This window comes from Antrostomus carolinensis, unplaced genomic scaffold (assembly GCF_000700745.2).
Source record: "Antrostomus carolinensis isolate BGI_N321 unplaced genomic scaffold, ASM70074v2 scaffold16907, whole genome shotgun sequence".
Classification (NCBI taxonomy): Eukaryota; Metazoa; Chordata; class Aves; order Caprimulgiformes; family Caprimulgidae; genus Antrostomus; species Antrostomus carolinensis.
Genome location: NW_010326838.1, coordinates 86,525 through 102,946, shown reverse-complemented (window position 1 = coordinate 102,946; position 16,422 = coordinate 86,525). Strand labels below are relative to the sequence as shown.

General features: G+C 36.0%; 1 protein-coding gene across 1 annotated transcript in view; it reads left to right on the top strand.

The window, feature by feature from the left end:
- Window positions 1-16,422, top strand: part of DOCK2 (dedicator of cytokinesis 2) — a 111,119-nt gene that overhangs the window by 11,535 nt on the left and 83,162 nt on the right. The window contains exons 3-14 of the mRNA XM_010171727.1: window positions 1,786-1,826; window positions 3,222-3,277; window positions 3,435-3,531; window positions 5,747-5,895; window positions 7,955-8,090; window positions 10,208-10,362; window positions 11,013-11,094; window positions 11,573-11,708; window positions 12,316-12,391; window positions 13,198-13,274; window positions 13,701-13,826; window positions 14,691-14,815. Coding sequence (XP_010170029.1) covers window positions 1,786-1,826; window positions 3,222-3,277; window positions 3,435-3,531; window positions 5,747-5,895; window positions 7,955-8,090; window positions 10,208-10,362; window positions 11,013-11,094; window positions 11,573-11,708; window positions 12,316-12,391; window positions 13,198-13,274; window positions 13,701-13,826; window positions 14,691-14,815 — 1,256 coding nt within the window. The remainder of the gene's footprint in view (window positions 1-1,785; window positions 1,827-3,221; window positions 3,278-3,434; window positions 3,532-5,746; window positions 5,896-7,954; window positions 8,091-10,207; window positions 10,363-11,012; window positions 11,095-11,572; window positions 11,709-12,315; window positions 12,392-13,197; window positions 13,275-13,700; window positions 13,827-14,690; window positions 14,816-16,422) is intronic.

Below are 16,422 nucleotides of genomic sequence, written 5' to 3'. Positions count from 1 at the left end.
TGCATTATGCAGTCATAGAGACAGCTCAGTGTTGAAAGACTCTTTGCATGTTGCGGTCATAAGGCTGCAAAGAATCTGAAGTTGTTCAAGCCCTGCCCATTCCCCTTCATAGAGCTCTAGGTTGTTTTGCATGGAAACAACCAAGTACATAATAGAAAAGCATCTGAGAAACCATACTTCCTATGTTTTGGAGCACAGAAACATTTTTTTTTCTTCTGTTTGTAGGAGAAATTTAATATCTCTAAGCATAAGTGAAAATATTCATGTCACTCATTAGACTATTAGTCAACAGATGCATCTCTAAGTCATGAGTAATGATTCATGTCCTCTCCTAAAATATGAAAGGTCTGCATAATTCTTTAAGCCTCCATTCTAAATATTTTGGCTAAGAAAAAACACATTGGCAAACCAGAAACCTCATCCCTGTATTGCCCCTGTTAACTGCAGAAACAGCATTTCAGGTTTATGGCTCCCATGGTACATTTGTTCTCAGGTTGTCAGCCCAACATAGCAAGTTGAGTTGTGATCTTTGGGGAGGGGTGGGGTTTATTTTCTATCTAAAAGTGTTCTCTGAATCCTATGCCCTTAACAGATAGCTTGTTTTATGAAATACATTTGTCAATGAAGATGTAGAATCTTTTGTATCGTGGAAGTGAGGAAGTTAATCTTTTATCAAATATCTTAAAAATACGCTGCTAGCTGCAGCTGAAGAGTAACCAACAGTAAGAGTTTTTTTCCTGTGTTTATTTTATGTGCTATTTTAATTTGTTTTGCATGCACAAGTTATATGCACAGAGCATACGTGCGCAGTCACATCAAATGAGATGAAATAGATTTTACACACTTGGTTGTAAATTGGAGACTGTGCAAATAATTCAGTTTTAGAAGCTAAATCTGAATTTTATTTCTGAGAAGACACTGGAAAAAAAAATCCCAGTGCTGAAAAACCTGAAAAAAATCTGTCCGGAATCTGTCTTTGAGGTCACTGATTCTCCTGTGACTTTTAACATTGCCTTTCTCATGGTACTGTTTGGGGTCTGGGATTTATTTTTTTGTATGCTTTGGTTGCATGGAGGAAATACCTGTGCTATGTTAGAAATGGTGAGAGAGAAAGGTGATAGGAAAGAGATAATATCTGTTCATGAAATTATAGTCAGAAAATGTATGCTTTTAGCCATAAAATGCTTTCTTTGGGGTCAAATACAAGAAGTATTCAACAGGTAATGTTTCATTATGTAATGTGTGCACAGTGGATGTGGCTTCTGCTGTAATTTAGTAAGGTTGAGCTCTTCATTTTTTTTCTTTGTAGAAAGTTATTGTGACTTTACTGGGGCATAGCTGGAACAAAGTCTGAATTAGCATTTTAATTGCCACGACTGTAATACTGCACTCTGTTCTTTCAGAAGGAGTTTCTAGTTATGAATGGAGCAGGAGGCCCATAATAGCCCTTCATTTTCTTGAGGTTTTAACTTGAACTTTACGCTAGGAAGCTGCTTATTCAAGTTGGGTCCTGCTTTTCTTAGCTTTTTTAATGTGACTGTGGGGGTGTTAAATTCTGTGTAAGGTTACGTGTACTTACCATGCAAGACTCCAAAGCAGACCATAAAATTGTACTATTATATTGCCGATAATCACTTTACTTTCATCTATGTATTTTTATAGTAACTATTAATTTTTAAACATCCTATGCTAGATAGTTCTTATATGAAACAAAACCCATGACTTTATTATATGCTTTTTATGCATATGTTCTGTCATACTAAGTGCATTGTTTCTTACTTTTAGATTGGTACAAGGGTTATCTAGTAAGACACAAAGGATCAGAGGTAAGATCACACTATTCACTCCTATGAGATTATTTTTAACCCATGAAGTGGGTTTTTTAGTACCTCTTATCAGGTGGTTCTATTCTGATCTCTGAAGTCAGCTATCTCCATTCTCTTCCCTTTCAAGATGAATAAAATGATCAGCATTTGTCCTGGACAATGTTAGTAAATATTAGAAGTAAGGACTGTGAGAAGCAGATCAAGGATGAAAAAATTACTTCAGGTTAACAGACTGATGAACACATCAGTCAAAATAACTTTTGAGTTTTTTTACTGCTGGATGTGTCTGTTTCTGCACTTTTTCCAAAGGATTCTTTAGGATACATTCAATCTGAACAACTCCCATCAGGCTTGAATTTTTAAATATATGTCTAGCCACAAATGAATACTTTTTACCCTGAATATAACGACTCCTAAGATAGGTAGCAAAAAATTACTTTTTAGTTTCAAGTGCACTTTTTTAGAAAAAAACACATTTTTTGAAATTTGCTCTTAGTATCAGATTTTTTAGGGAACAGCAATATAAAGGTATTTGAAGTTAGACACTCATGTCTAGATTACAGTAAAACTGTTTGGTGGAAGTTGCTTCTTTTTAGCCTGGAAAACATATGTATAAAACCTTCACAGCCACTTAAAAAGGGATATCTGGGGAGCAGAGGGACAGTTGTAGGCAGAGAATATGCCATCAGAAAAAATCAGAACAGTCTTAAGCTGTCTATTTCTCCTTTCTCTTACTTTTTGTCTAATTTGTGTCTATTTTCAAACTGTATTTTAGATTAGATTATTGATTTATTATTTCACTTCATTACTCAATGTCTGCACATCCTAAAAGACAGAGGAATTAATAATTATTTATGATAATTAAAAGGCCAGGCTAGTGATAAGGCAGTTCACCGTAAGTTCCTGATACAGCATAGTATTTCAGCGGAAGTGCCCTGAAGTAGTTACTATCAGCTGGTTGCTCTGTAATAATTGAGGGTGGATATGAGAGAATGGCTAACTATCCTCCCATCCTGTCCAATTCTGTAACTGTGTTTTAAATATACGCTGACATTTCTTTTGGCTCAAAATGCTACTGCTTTTTATTCTACTTAATTTTTTAATTTAAATTTATTCAAATTTAGTCTAAAACTAAAAAGGGAAAATATTTACCAGAACTAACTACTTCCTTTTAACTAATTCTTAATATTGCTAAAGTGTTTCATCAAGGTCAACATGCATGGACAGAAAACTGGATAGGCAGCAGTTAATTTGGAGAGGACAGTTTACATTCACAGTCATAGTTTTATGAAGAAAATTTAGGAGAAGTGGGTTTTAGAAAGCTCTCATTTATCACTTAAATGTTCTTGGAGAATAAAAGTGGATTGTGCTTTTTTTTTTCTCCTTCTTCAACAGGGAATATTTCCTAAATCTTTCATCCACATCAAGGAAGCTACTGTTGAAAAGAAAAGGTATTGAATTAACCGTTTTATTACATTAAGGATCTTGTCTGCCAAAGGATGACTTTTAAGGCATTTATAGGCCTTAAACAGAGTAACTATAATATAAACCCATGAAACTCTGACACTCTTTTATTTTCATTGTTTTAAATGTTATTCTTTTTCCTAGGCATACGGAAAATATAATACCTGCTGAAATTCCTTTGGTTCAAGAAGTTACCACTACTCTCTGGGAATGGGAAAGCATCTGGAAACAGCTCTATGTGGTATGACATTTTTACATGCCATGTGTGGCTTGTTAATTAGTCCTGTTTATGCATATTGTTCAAACCAGTGTATCTTCTTAGATGCAAGGCAGGATCTGGGAAGATTAAGAAATTACTTCATCACTGCTTAGATGGTTACCATTTTCTTCAATGGCTTAAAATTAAAAGGCTAACTTACTGCTGAGGAATGGTGTAACTTTATACCTTTAATTTCAACCTTGAGTATCCTGTACATGATACATTTTTCATAACTGTTCTTTGTAGAATTGACAAGTTTCAAGATAGAAGTATCAAACATAACTAAGATGCATTTGAAAAAGATTCATCATGTTCTTAGGATGCTAGAACAAAAGTTGTGCAAGAGTTACTGGGAGCACGTAGCTATTAACATTTGGCAATTTCAAGAAGTCAGTCTTTTTACTTTCAATATCTTAATTTTATATTTCTTAAAGAAAAATATATTTTTTTATGTTTTGAAGAAAACAATTTTTCCTGTGAGCCCTTTTACCAATATATACAAGTGCAATGAATTAGGTATTAGTCAAAATGGCCACTGCATCTGTGTTCCTTCTAAGTAAGCAGCCTGTAGTCATGGTGGTCTTTTGCATACGTTTGTAATGCCCACAGTGTAGTGTAGAACTGTAGATTGATTAATGACTTTTTAAAATTATCTTTTTATTTTAATTGGACCTGAAATATTTTTGCAGGCTTCCTCTATCCATTATACAGAGACTACATCTTTCTTATAATATTATACCTGTCCTTGAACTACAAGACTCTGAGAGATAAAATTTGAATTTGAAGGACAGAAGGCTAATTTTTACATTTGTATAATAGAATCATAGAATCATAGAATGGTTTGGATTGGAAGGGACCTTAAAGTTCATCTAGTTCCAATCCCCCTGCCATCAGCAGGGACACCTTCCACTAGACCAGGTTGCTCAAAGCCTCATCCAGCCTGGCCTTCAACACTTCCAGGGAGGGGGCATCCACAACTTCCTTGGGCAACCTGTTCCAGTGTCTGACCACCCTCACAGTGAAGAACTTCTTCCTAATATCTAATCTAAACCTCCCCTCTTTCAGCTTAAACCCATTTCCCCTTGTTTTGTCATTAGTTGTCCTTATGAAAAGTCCTTCCCCAGCTTTCTTGTAGGCCCCCTTCAGGTACTGGGAGGCCTCTATAAGATCTCCCCAGAGCCTTCTCTTTTTCAGGCTGAACAGCCCCAACTCTTTCAGCCTGTCTTCATAGGAGAGGTGCTCCAGCCCTCGGATCATCCTGGTGGCCCTTCTCTGGACTTGTTCTAACTGGTCCATGTCTTTCTTATGTTGGGGGCTCCAGAACTGGACGCAGTATTCCAGGTTGGGGCCTTAAAAGAGCGGAGTAGAGGGGCAGAATCACCTCCCTCGACCTGGGAGGGAGGTGATAGATATTTTAGATATTTTACATGTTGTAACCCTACATTAACCCCTACTAATTCCAGAGACTTGTTTATGAATTTTTGGCCATCAGACTTAGGCTACAGTGTTGACTGGAAAAACATCAAAAGATGGTTAATTCTCTAGTACCTGAGTCATCTCTTCTAATGGATAACCTGTTTCAACAACTTGCACTGACTGCTCCAGGATTCTAGCCATTGGACTTTGCTTTTTCTTTGTTGGGGCAAAGAAATTTTGAATATGGTATAGTTTTCCCTCATGAATGTACCTTCTGAAACATGTCACTTTGTCTTCCTCTTGTTAAAGTCAACAGTTAAAACTTTTTTTGTTTCAGTGAATGACACTGGAACTGCTTTAGGGACTTCTATGCATTTTCTCACTTTTCTCTTACATGTATTAAGACCACAATAACTGTTGTTTCTCCCAGCATGCTCTTATCAGTATTTCATAGAGAAGTAAATTGCTTCTATAATGTTTTCTCTTTATGAGACTTAATTAATGAATTTTAAAGCAGCACAATTAAATAAAAGAAAAATTACTTAATTCCCTATACCCATACAAACTGCTTAGATTTCATGTCATTTCTTTACAGTCACAGAGGAGATTCTGTCCTTAACAATTTATGGGATGAGAGAAGGCAGAAAGCCAGGCTCAACATTCTGCACAATTCTTACTCCTGCAATCATTTAGCATTAAATATGACACATCCTTTAATTACAAGACCAACATTTAACTTCAACTGGAAGCTTGAAACCTATTGTTTTCTTTTATATCTTAGACAAATAGGAAAGAGCGTTTCCAGCAGGTGCAGTCTATGATGTATGACTTAATGGAGTGGAGGTCACAGCTTCTGTCAGGCACTTTGCCAAAAGATGAGCTCAAAGAACTCAAACAGAAAGTCACTTCCAAAATTGACTATGGGAATAGGTAAGTGGCCTTCATTGCTTCTGGAAAACATGGTTTATTTTAAAGCACCCAGCTAGAACAGAGATGATGATAAAGTTTTTCTGTTTGTAATTTTGTAACTCATTAATGTGAGATGTAGACATATTGAATCTTCATTTTCAAACTCCCTGTTATTCCTGTGATAACAGTAGATACCATATTGAGGATTCTCATAGCAAATCACTTTTTCAGAATATGAATTTATTTGTTAATTATAGATACATGAGCTTATCAATTGCCAAGATTTGAGGTCGGATAACTGGCCTTTACATACATATAACACCAGTGTTTCTGGGGACTCAAAACTTGCCCACCCTTCACAAACTCAGTCTACCTCTAGTAGTGTTATGTTACCTCTAGTAGTGTTATGCTACTGCTCCAAAAGTGGTGCTGAGAGACCTCAGTGTGGTAGATGAATAGAAAAAGTCTGAGAAGTCTGAAGTGTACAGAGCCTTTGTTCTGGCACCGTGCCACCACTCTACCCTCTCTCACCTGGCAATTTACTAGGGAATTTCCAGGCAGAACTCTGGTTCTGACAATAGAAGTGAAACTACCAGGGAATGAACAGTTATTTGACAAAATGCCTTGTCTGCTTCTTGCTAAAGAAAAGTCGCTGCAACACAATGCATTTTTGGCAAAAATGGGGGTATGTGGGGTTAAGTGGTGTTCCACCATCTGATAAAGGAGGAGAGCTTGATAAATCTCCATAGCATTAGTTCTATAGGTATTGGAATCAGTTTATTAACTGTATTTAGCTATTGCAAGTGACTGTGGTTATTGTGGCTTGAAGGCCTGTATGTAGTTGCAAGTCTTCAGTTACCTGTGGCTGGACACAAAGAGTGACCATAGGATGTTATGAAACTTGTGCACTGTGATTTGGTGCACAGATTTCTCATAAATGGCATTCTTACAGAACATGTTATGGGAATACATGTATCCTGCTGCACTATGTGGAGCTGAATGATCCTCCAAGACAGACTTTATTTTGAAATGTTCCAATCAAAGAACAATTCAGACAACTCCAATTCAGACAACAATAACATTTTTTTGCTTTCAGACCTTTGTTTTCACACTCTTGTCTTCTTTTCAGATTATGAGACAGTAAACTTCTTCCTTTAGAGGAGTAGGAATGGAGGGGATATTTAAACCAGTTTGGGATTGTATAGAGGAAAGTTCAAGTTTGACAGTATTTGCAAGTGCGTAAGAGTGTGGGTTTGAGTTGTGATGTGTGAAGGAAACTTGCCAAACTGTGGAGAAAAGGAATAAAATGGAGGCTGAGTGGGTCACTGTGGGAGACGAGCTTGAATACCAAATCAGGAGAGGTTGTGGATAATTATGTAAGGTGATGAAGACGGCTTCTAGCCTGATACAGACTGCTGCAAACAATATTCTCAGTGCCATAAGAGCAGGCAGTACATTTTAGAAATTGTGAAAGGTACAGCCTGGCACAAAGTAGAGCAATTTTAGAGCGGGATGGAGGAGTGAGATCTTGGATAAGTAAGAAAGGGTATCTCTTGGAGAAACTGACACCATGATACTATAGGCAAGAATATGTAGGATGTATGGAGGTAAGACTTGAGTTTTGAATGTTGAGGGGAAAAAAGGAGTGGAAGGAAAAAAGGCACGACTTGTATGAGAGCAAGGGAGAACAGAGCATAGCAGTTAGTTAAGTAATGGGGCTGGGAGAGTAAGAGAGCAACATAAAAGCAAAAGGTAACAGGAAAAACCTATGCATCTTGATTACAAAGGTTATACGTTAAAAAGCAAAAGAGATGAAAACAGCTTGAAGTCATTGAATATGGTGAATCTATTTTATGTGAAAGGCCTTTAAATGCTTTGATGACATTATTATAAATTCCTAAAATGGATAAATACTGTACAACAGCCTGAAAGCAACATAGTGGAGTTTAGTTAATTTTCTTCTTCAGTCAGTTACTGTTGCACGTATTTAAACTTTAAGCAGCTCCTTCTAGCTGCTCATTTGTAACCTTTATTTTTATAGAAGGAAATACCCCTGACATTATGCTCTTTATTTTAACAGGATACTTGAGCTAGATCTAATAGTTAGAGATGAAGATGGAAATATCTTGGATCCAGATAAAACCAGTGTCATCAGCCTATTTCATGCACATGAAGAAGCAACTAATAAAATCACTGAGCGAATTAAGGAGGAAATGGTAGGAATGACTGGCCAAACCTAATGCTTCCTTTGCTAAAATAAAAATGAAAAACCAGTTGAAGGATGTAACCTTCTACCATCAAAGCTGGTGGATACTTTTGCCTCTGACTGAACTAAGAGTAGATTCACATTCATGTGTTATAAATATGGCTAATCCTCAAATTGAGTTAGTTGCATCTGTGCGCTGGAGTCAGGCTGTGGGCTAGGCTGAAACCTTGTGTCTAAAGCTGGTTCTAATTCCATTCTTGGATTCCTACATAGAAATACATCACCTGATTCCATCTGTGGGCTACTCAAAAAGCTGATTCACATACTGATAGTTACATACTTGGAGTTCAGGCTGCAAGCTATGACTAACTAAAACTCTTTTTTAGAAGATCTTGTGAAAATACTAGTTGTTTGCTATGTGTTGCTGCTTGTTATTTAGTTCAATGGAGTTTAAGAATTTAAGCTCACTAAAGAGGTGAACTCAGCATAACCTTGTGGACACCAAAAGTTAGCATGCTTAAGCAAAGCTGATGAGTGCATAAATTTCATCTTTTGAAATGCAAAGAAGGTGACTGCACTTCCTTGACTTTTTTTCAATATTAAATCTGTTCAGGGACTTGTAAGATACTTGCGTTCTTTTCTTCATTCATGAGAAAATGGACAATAATAAAGCAAGTAAAACACTTGAAAAAAATTGTTGGGCTGTCATGACACTTCAATAATGCCCATGACAAACCACTGGAAAATACCTTATGAGTTGTTCTCAGCAGCCTCACTGACAATATAAGGAAAATTAAACTTGGTAGTCTGCAATAGACTATGATGTGTTAAAAATAGAGCCAAACAATAGATAAAAAGAGCTTTAAGCCATAAAATGTTAAGTAGCTGTTTCTAGGGGGTTAAAATGGGATGTAGGTAGAAATTAGGAGCCTATTTTTGAGACAGTGAACCTGCTCAGCTGTGTCCTGATGTCAGCATGTTTTTTGTCTCCTCTTCGAAGAGGTGTATTTTGTTTTGCTAGTGTTCCTAGCATACTGAAGCCCCATTATGATGTGGGTAGTAGGCCTTCTGATATATCCTACTGTATTCAAAAATTACCTCTTTCAGACTTGTAGGCCTGCCTCTGCAGTGACAGCTTGATATTTTATCTTCTCTTTAAAAGTTATGATAATGTTTCACCCTTTATATAATTGCCCAGTGGCTGAAGAACTGTTCTAAGATATGGAAATCATAGAATATCTCAAGCTGGAAGAGGATCATAGAGTCCAGCTCCCTGCTCTCTTCTCCTAAAATGGTTGAAGTTCTTACAGCATAGCAAAACCACTGGCAAATCTTTTAGGCACAGTTTTCAGAATAGTTCCATTGAAAGCAGCCTCATTTTCTTTGGAGGTAAGGTTTTGAATACCTTCATATACAGGAGGGAAACTTATCCTGTCTCTGTTCTCCTGAATGAAGTTAAATCTAATGAAGTTAATGAAGAAAATCCAAGATTTTCAAGAAAGGAAGGTGTTTGGAGGTAAAGGGAGAAAGGAAGAGAAACAGCTTAACTATTGTGTTCCTTGGAAATATTCATAAAGTAATCCTTGTTTCATTTCTAAAAGGAGACACTTACCTGGAAAGGATAATATGCTTAGAATCCCATCCAAAGGAAGCTCTTAGTCATACTAAGTCCCCTAAGTACTGCGAAAGATTGATTGAAGGCATTTCTGTCACCAGCTTTTTCATTATTTGCACTCTCTAGTCTGGGTGCAGTGTTTTGAAGAACCCAGTCTGAGCTTTTTACCTCCTTGTGTACAGTGAAGGCTCTGGAGAGGAAGGTGGGCTCTTCCATACCTACGTCACTTCTACACCTTCTAACCTGATAACTTCCTGGCTCCATAGTAGAAAAGGATGTTGATACATTGGTGAAGCATTGCAGATGGTCAAAAACTAGTCATGTCTGTTTATTAAGGCATATCTTTCAGAAGAATATAGAGGGCAATGCTTATTTGCTGGAAACAAGTATTTTTTTCCAAATTTTCTGATTTTTCAAGATTAACTGTTGCATAAGATAAAAACTGAAACTGCTTGTAGAGACCAGCATTTGAATTCATGGAACTAGCTAATGATTCTCCTCCTTCTGAGTAGTCAAAGGATCAACCAGATTATGCATCGTACTCCCGAATGTCTTCATCCCCCACCCACAGCCTATACGTCTTTGTGCGGAATTTTGTTTGCCGAATTGGAGAGGATGCAGAACTCTTTATGTCACTATATGATCCACAGAAATTAACAATTATAAGGTAAGCTTTCTTTTTATTTATTGCAGAAGAACAGCAAAAGGAGCTAACCAAAATGAAGTAAAATAGTTGCCAACATATTAGTAATGCAGAGAATATAAAAATAAAAGGAAGGGGGAAAAAACCAAAACAAAACAGGAAAGGGAAGTGTGGACAGATCTAGTTCTTTGTGGCTACTAAAGAATTCTAGGGTAAGTGATACAAAATATTTTGATACATAATTCCTGGACTGAACATTTCAGAATTTTAGAGACCACTTCAAAGTTAGGAGATTATTCTTAGATTATTCTTGATGGGGAATGTTATGGTGACTGGAGTGAAGTGCTAAAACAGGGGGAAGGGGACAAAGCAGGAGTAACTTACAAATTCAAAGGCAGATTAAGATTCTGTTGAGTATTCCTATCAAACAGACTGATGATGGTAATGTTTCCTCCAAAAAAGGTGCCATTCTGTCTTATGTTCAAGTTCATTTTTCAACACTTACTGATGGTATTTTGTATAGCATTCTTCTTGTCTTTTAGTTTGGTATTAGATCAATCACTACAGACTATTGTCTGTTATGCAATCTTTGTTATGTACTGTGGTTTTTAATGTATTGTGAAAGGGAAGAATTTTTATATCACATGACAATAAAATGTTTATCTTCAAAACAGTGAGAACTACTTGGTGAGATGGGGGAGTAGAGGCTTTCCAAAGGAAATTGATATGCTCAACAATCTTAAAGTGGTGTTCACGGTAAGTGTTTTCCAGTTTACCTTACTTCATGTTTGCAAATCAGATTGTCTATTCTCTGTGGTCACTATCAGAACTCCTGACAATTGTGCAAGATGAAGAAGAAAGCAGAAGTAATCTTAGAAACAGAGCAAGATGACCAGACATTGAGTGCTTTAAGGCAGTGACAATGTTTCAGTGGCCTTTCTTCAAATCAATTTGCTGTCTCATAAATTTACTGAAGACTTGATTTTTTTTTTTAATCTACTGTACCTCATGATTGCTACTATTTTCTTTATTTATCCTACCTTATATTTTCTTCAAACTTTGAACTGTCAAGTTTTTCATCCTTTCTGTGGGCTCAGTGGTGGTGGTTTGGTTTGTTTTTTATTTCCTCCCTGTTGATTACTGAGCCTAAATTTATTACTGGTAGTCCTGTTTAAATTCCACAACTTGGTTCTTCCCCAAGTAATATTTCAATTCTTTTTTGTTTGTATCTTAGGATCTTGGAAATAAAGACCTTAGCAGAGACAAAATTTATTTAGTTTGTCAAATAGTCCGAGTTGGAAGGATGGATCTCAAAGACAGTAACTCAAAGAAATACACACAAGGACTAAGGCGGCCTTTTGGGGTGGCAGGTAACTGATGTCTCCTGTGCTATATATGAAGCAGGACCCCAGTGATACTTGCCAACCCTGGACTGTTGAATTGCTACCAAGATATGCCAGAACACAAAATAGCTAGATCAATTATTTTCCATATTGTGGTGGTTTTAACAGGACACACATTTAATTTTTTAAGTCCATAAAGACTGCACCTACATTAGTGTTTTAGTTCAGGTCACAAATGTGCTTTTGAATTTATTTTCATAATAATTTATACTGCTATGCAATGCAAACCAAAGCACAGTACCAGGGTATAATAATAGAATTCCTCACACATTAAATAAAACCAACACTTATGTCCCCACAGCACCACCAATACATTCATACCTGTATTCACAGGATTAGACCAAAACTAGTCTGGAGTAATTCTGCCTTTACACAACCTCGTGTTTGTAGTGTGGACTCTGTGCTAAATGTTCTGCCCCACAAATATACTTCGATTGGGCAACACTGCTTGCTAGTAAAAAAATCTATATTTACCTTGTAGACACAAGAACATGAATGCACATTGTTCACAGATAATAGGAAATATTTTGCAATGCTATTACGTGTTTTGATGATTTTTCTTTCACTCTTTTAGTTATGGATATTACAGATATCATAAAAGGAAAAGCTGAAAGTGATGAAGAAAAGCAGCATTTTATTCCCTTTCACCCGTAAGACAGTCATAGATACCTTTTTTAATATGCACAAATATATTTCTATATCGCTTTGGCTGTAACAATCTGTGAAATGTGTCAAGAAAAAAAAAATTCCTTTTAATAATTTTATGTTGTAATAGTGCTAATTATTTAAGTATAATTTTAAAAGGCATTTAAGACTTGACAGGGGTTATATAGCATGTTAAATGAATGTATATTCCTATGAATATTTTCCTTCAGATAGCTGGTACCATGTTCTACTTAACAAAGCCCAAGTTAGTTACACATACTCAACAGTAATTTGAGAAAAATCTGAGTAAAAATTGGGTTTCAGTTAAGAAGTAGTTGAGTTGTCTTCAAAAGAAATGCTGGATCAGCTTCCTAAAAATGTGATACTCGCAGATCAAATGCATAGGTGCCAGTATTCACTGGAAGCATGTTTTGCATTCTGCATAGCACTGCTGCTATGTACTAGGGACAATAAATTTCATTATGAAGGACACAAGTATGACACACTGGTTTGTTATTTCATTTGTTCACAATCTGATCCAACACGTTCGTTATGTGAGAATTTGTTATGTGAGAATTTCAAAAGTAGCTGGAAAAAATTCGAAGTTTGTTCATTTGGCTGTTTATCAGACAGTGTGGACTGGACAGGTGTGTTGGTGAATGCATTCATGTTGTGTGTTCCTACAAAATGATAAGCTTGCATCTTGTCAGTCTGTCACAAAATGCCATTTCTAAAGTTATAGACTTAATCTCTTGCACTTCAGTATACACTTAAGCTTAATTCCTAGTAGACATTGTTTTTTCTCCTGCAGGGTAGTGGCAGAGAATGACTTTTTACACAGTCTCCTAAGCAAAGTCACAGCATCAAAAGGAGACAGTGGTGGACAAGGTAAAATAGTTTGGGTGGGGAGTTTGTTGGGGTTTTTGTGGTGTTTTTTTGTTGGGGTTTTTTTGTTGGTGGTGATTTTAAGAGTAAAGCAACAAGGTCTTTTGGTGGAACTTTATTTTATATTGTCTACGTTTTAGAGAAAGGCTGTTATGTTAGAACTGTAGCACCACCATGGAAGTGGGTCAGCTTTGAAGCTGGAAGTGAAGAATCATGGGTTTGTTGCAGAAACTTTGCAGCTATTTAAATTAGTAGCTACAGTTTTGTGTTATGGAGCTTTTACTTTCAGCTAAAGGAAGTGGAGAAAGTGAATTCTTATCACTGTTTTGGTGGGTAGAAGAGGCAATCATCTGAAAAGAGATTTTTTATTTATTTTATTTTTTTCCTTACCATAAATGTGATTTTTTTTTTTTTTTTCCCTCTAAATAGGTCTCTGGGTAACTGTGAAAATGCTTGTTGGAGATGTGATTCAAACTAGGAAGGACTATCCACACCTTGTAGACAGAACCACAGCTGTTGCTAGAAAGCTAGGATTTCCTGAAATAATCATGCCAGGTAGGAGGTGCTTTGTTCTGTAATAGGAACAGATTTTTTTTTTATTCCCTAGGTTAATGAGCATCAGCTGCAGCTTTATTTACTTACTCCTGTAGTGGGTAACTCAGAGGCTCTTTAGAATTCACTCTTTGTGGTAAATTTTGTTCCAATATTAGAGGCTTATAAAAAATACTGAAATCCTTGGAAGGTATTTCCTAGTACTTAACCAGAAAAAATAAAATCAAGACTGTGAGGGATAATCCCAGCTCCTTGTACATAGCTTTCTTATCTTCTAGGTAGATTATGGTGGACGCTTACTTGAGTTTTAAATTAACCTTATTTTTATTGTAACTTACCGCTGTCCTTTCATAATAATAAACATGTACATTTATAATAGCTTAATTTTTTTGATTTATGGTAAGATATTTTCCAATTAAAGTCACTCACTGTCTGCAGTGCTCCTTTTCTAAAACCAACCAAACAACACCTCCTGCCCCAACCCTCCAATTCAAATCTTGTTACTTCTTTTAAAAGAAGTAATTAATTTGTCTACAGGAGAAACTTAAAATATGAAGCTCCCTCTAGAAAGAGAGCTCTGTATTTGGGGAAAAATTCAGTAATGGCATCATCCGTCACCGCACCAGCAGGTGTCAGTGCAGGCCGAGAATTGCTTTAAGTCACTTTGAGGACTCCCATTTGGCTCGTTTCAAGTCCCATCGTATTTTCTTAGCTAAGAATAACAGAGATGAAAATTGAGGTTCAGATGGAAAATCAGACATTTTTATCTCTTTCACTGCAGACAACGAGGTACTCTTGTGAATTTCAGCTGACACTATGCTCTCACAGTATATTAATTGATTTTTAACCTTTCCATTTCTTTTTTAGGAGATATAAGAAATGACATTTATATTACATTACTGTATGGAGATTTTGATAAATACAATAAAACAACCCAGAGAAATGTGGAAGTGATAATGTGTGTCTGTGATGAAGAAGGAAAAGTGATGCCAGTAAGTTTTCTTTTTTTCTGTATGATGGACATAGAAACATGAGTCACATTATAGAAGTAAGCCTTGAACTTACAAATTTCTATAAAATACAATTGCGAAAAAACTTGCAGTTCCCCACTTGCACCATTTTGTGACATCTTGTGACTGACGAGTTTTATGGTGTTTAAAGTGACATATCTATTAAAATCCCATAAATGTCTTACATAAAACCATAACAAGAAATAACACTGAATGACCTATTTTAGCTGTGCCAAGGAACAAATGCTGTTTCTGACAATTACTGCATTCTTACTCTAGGGTTTTTCTTGCAGAAATTCCCAGAGGAATGCAATTTGTACATTAAAATGTTAGAAGTACCATTTCTGCTACATAACAAACCCTTGATTTGTGCCAGGAAGATTGTGTCATTGTTCCTTGACTGAAGCACATGGCAAATAACTAAGTTAGTGACAATAGCGGAATGTGGACACTGTAGGTATGCAACATAAATATTTACAGTGTCTTTTTTGCTTGTCTATTTCAGTTTTGAAGAATTTTTGTCTTTTTCTTAGGACTTTTTAACACCAGTTCAGTACTGGGGGGGATTTTTGGCCTTTTATGAGCTTTATACTGTTCACTAAATCAGTACTGTGATCATGAGAGTGAAATCATAATGATGCTTTTTGAGATAAAATAGATGGAGTAACTCATTATGGTTCACGACTTGCTGAAGTATGTTTATGAATTACAATTAAATGCTTGACCTAAAATTTAACTTTACAGCTTGACTGAAGAAAATCCTAAACCTACATAATGCTTAGGGTCCACACAACAAATTGTAACCCTGATTAGAAAAACACTATCTATATATGTGAAAACACTGAACCACGACCTGCATATACATAAGTTAACTCTGTTGTGAAAGCAACTTCAACTTCTATTCTGTTAATCACAGATAATATGCTTAAAATACATATATCACAGTATTCCTTAAAGAAATTAACCTATTGCAATGCATTAAATCTTGCATTTCAATATTATCTATGTTCAGTTCTGCAGATGCATCCTTTCTCCAAATACTATGAGAAAATAGATTTGTCACTTTGTCTATGATCTGAAATATATGTTCAGATCATGCCTGCTTTCTGTGGGTAATATGCCTGAGATGTGTTTAAGCAACAATGTTGAGGAACTAATTGAAATGCTGTTGAATGCAAATAATAACAAAAGTAACTGGTTTTCAGTTTTAGCATTCAAAAAATAAATGAATACCAATAAACTTTCAAACCCATTAATTTATATTAATTTCAATGTTTCTAATTATCCATGAATCAAAACAGGTATATGTTCACTAAACAGGAAACTGGTTGGCTCTGTTTAGGTATCAGACTAGTTTCAGTTGACAAGCTAGCACTAGACTTACTGTTGCAAGTGAAAGGCCTTTTGTTCCAAGTGAATGTCACAGAACACATTTAAACAAGTTGGTGGATAAACCTTGGAAAAGAAAATTTCCATTCAGGCAGATGAGACATACCTTTCTGCAGTTAAATCACTCTGACCAGACCTTGCAAATCATCTTTGGGTATCAGCATCATACTCTTCTTGTCACAAGGCATCCTGGTGTTTGA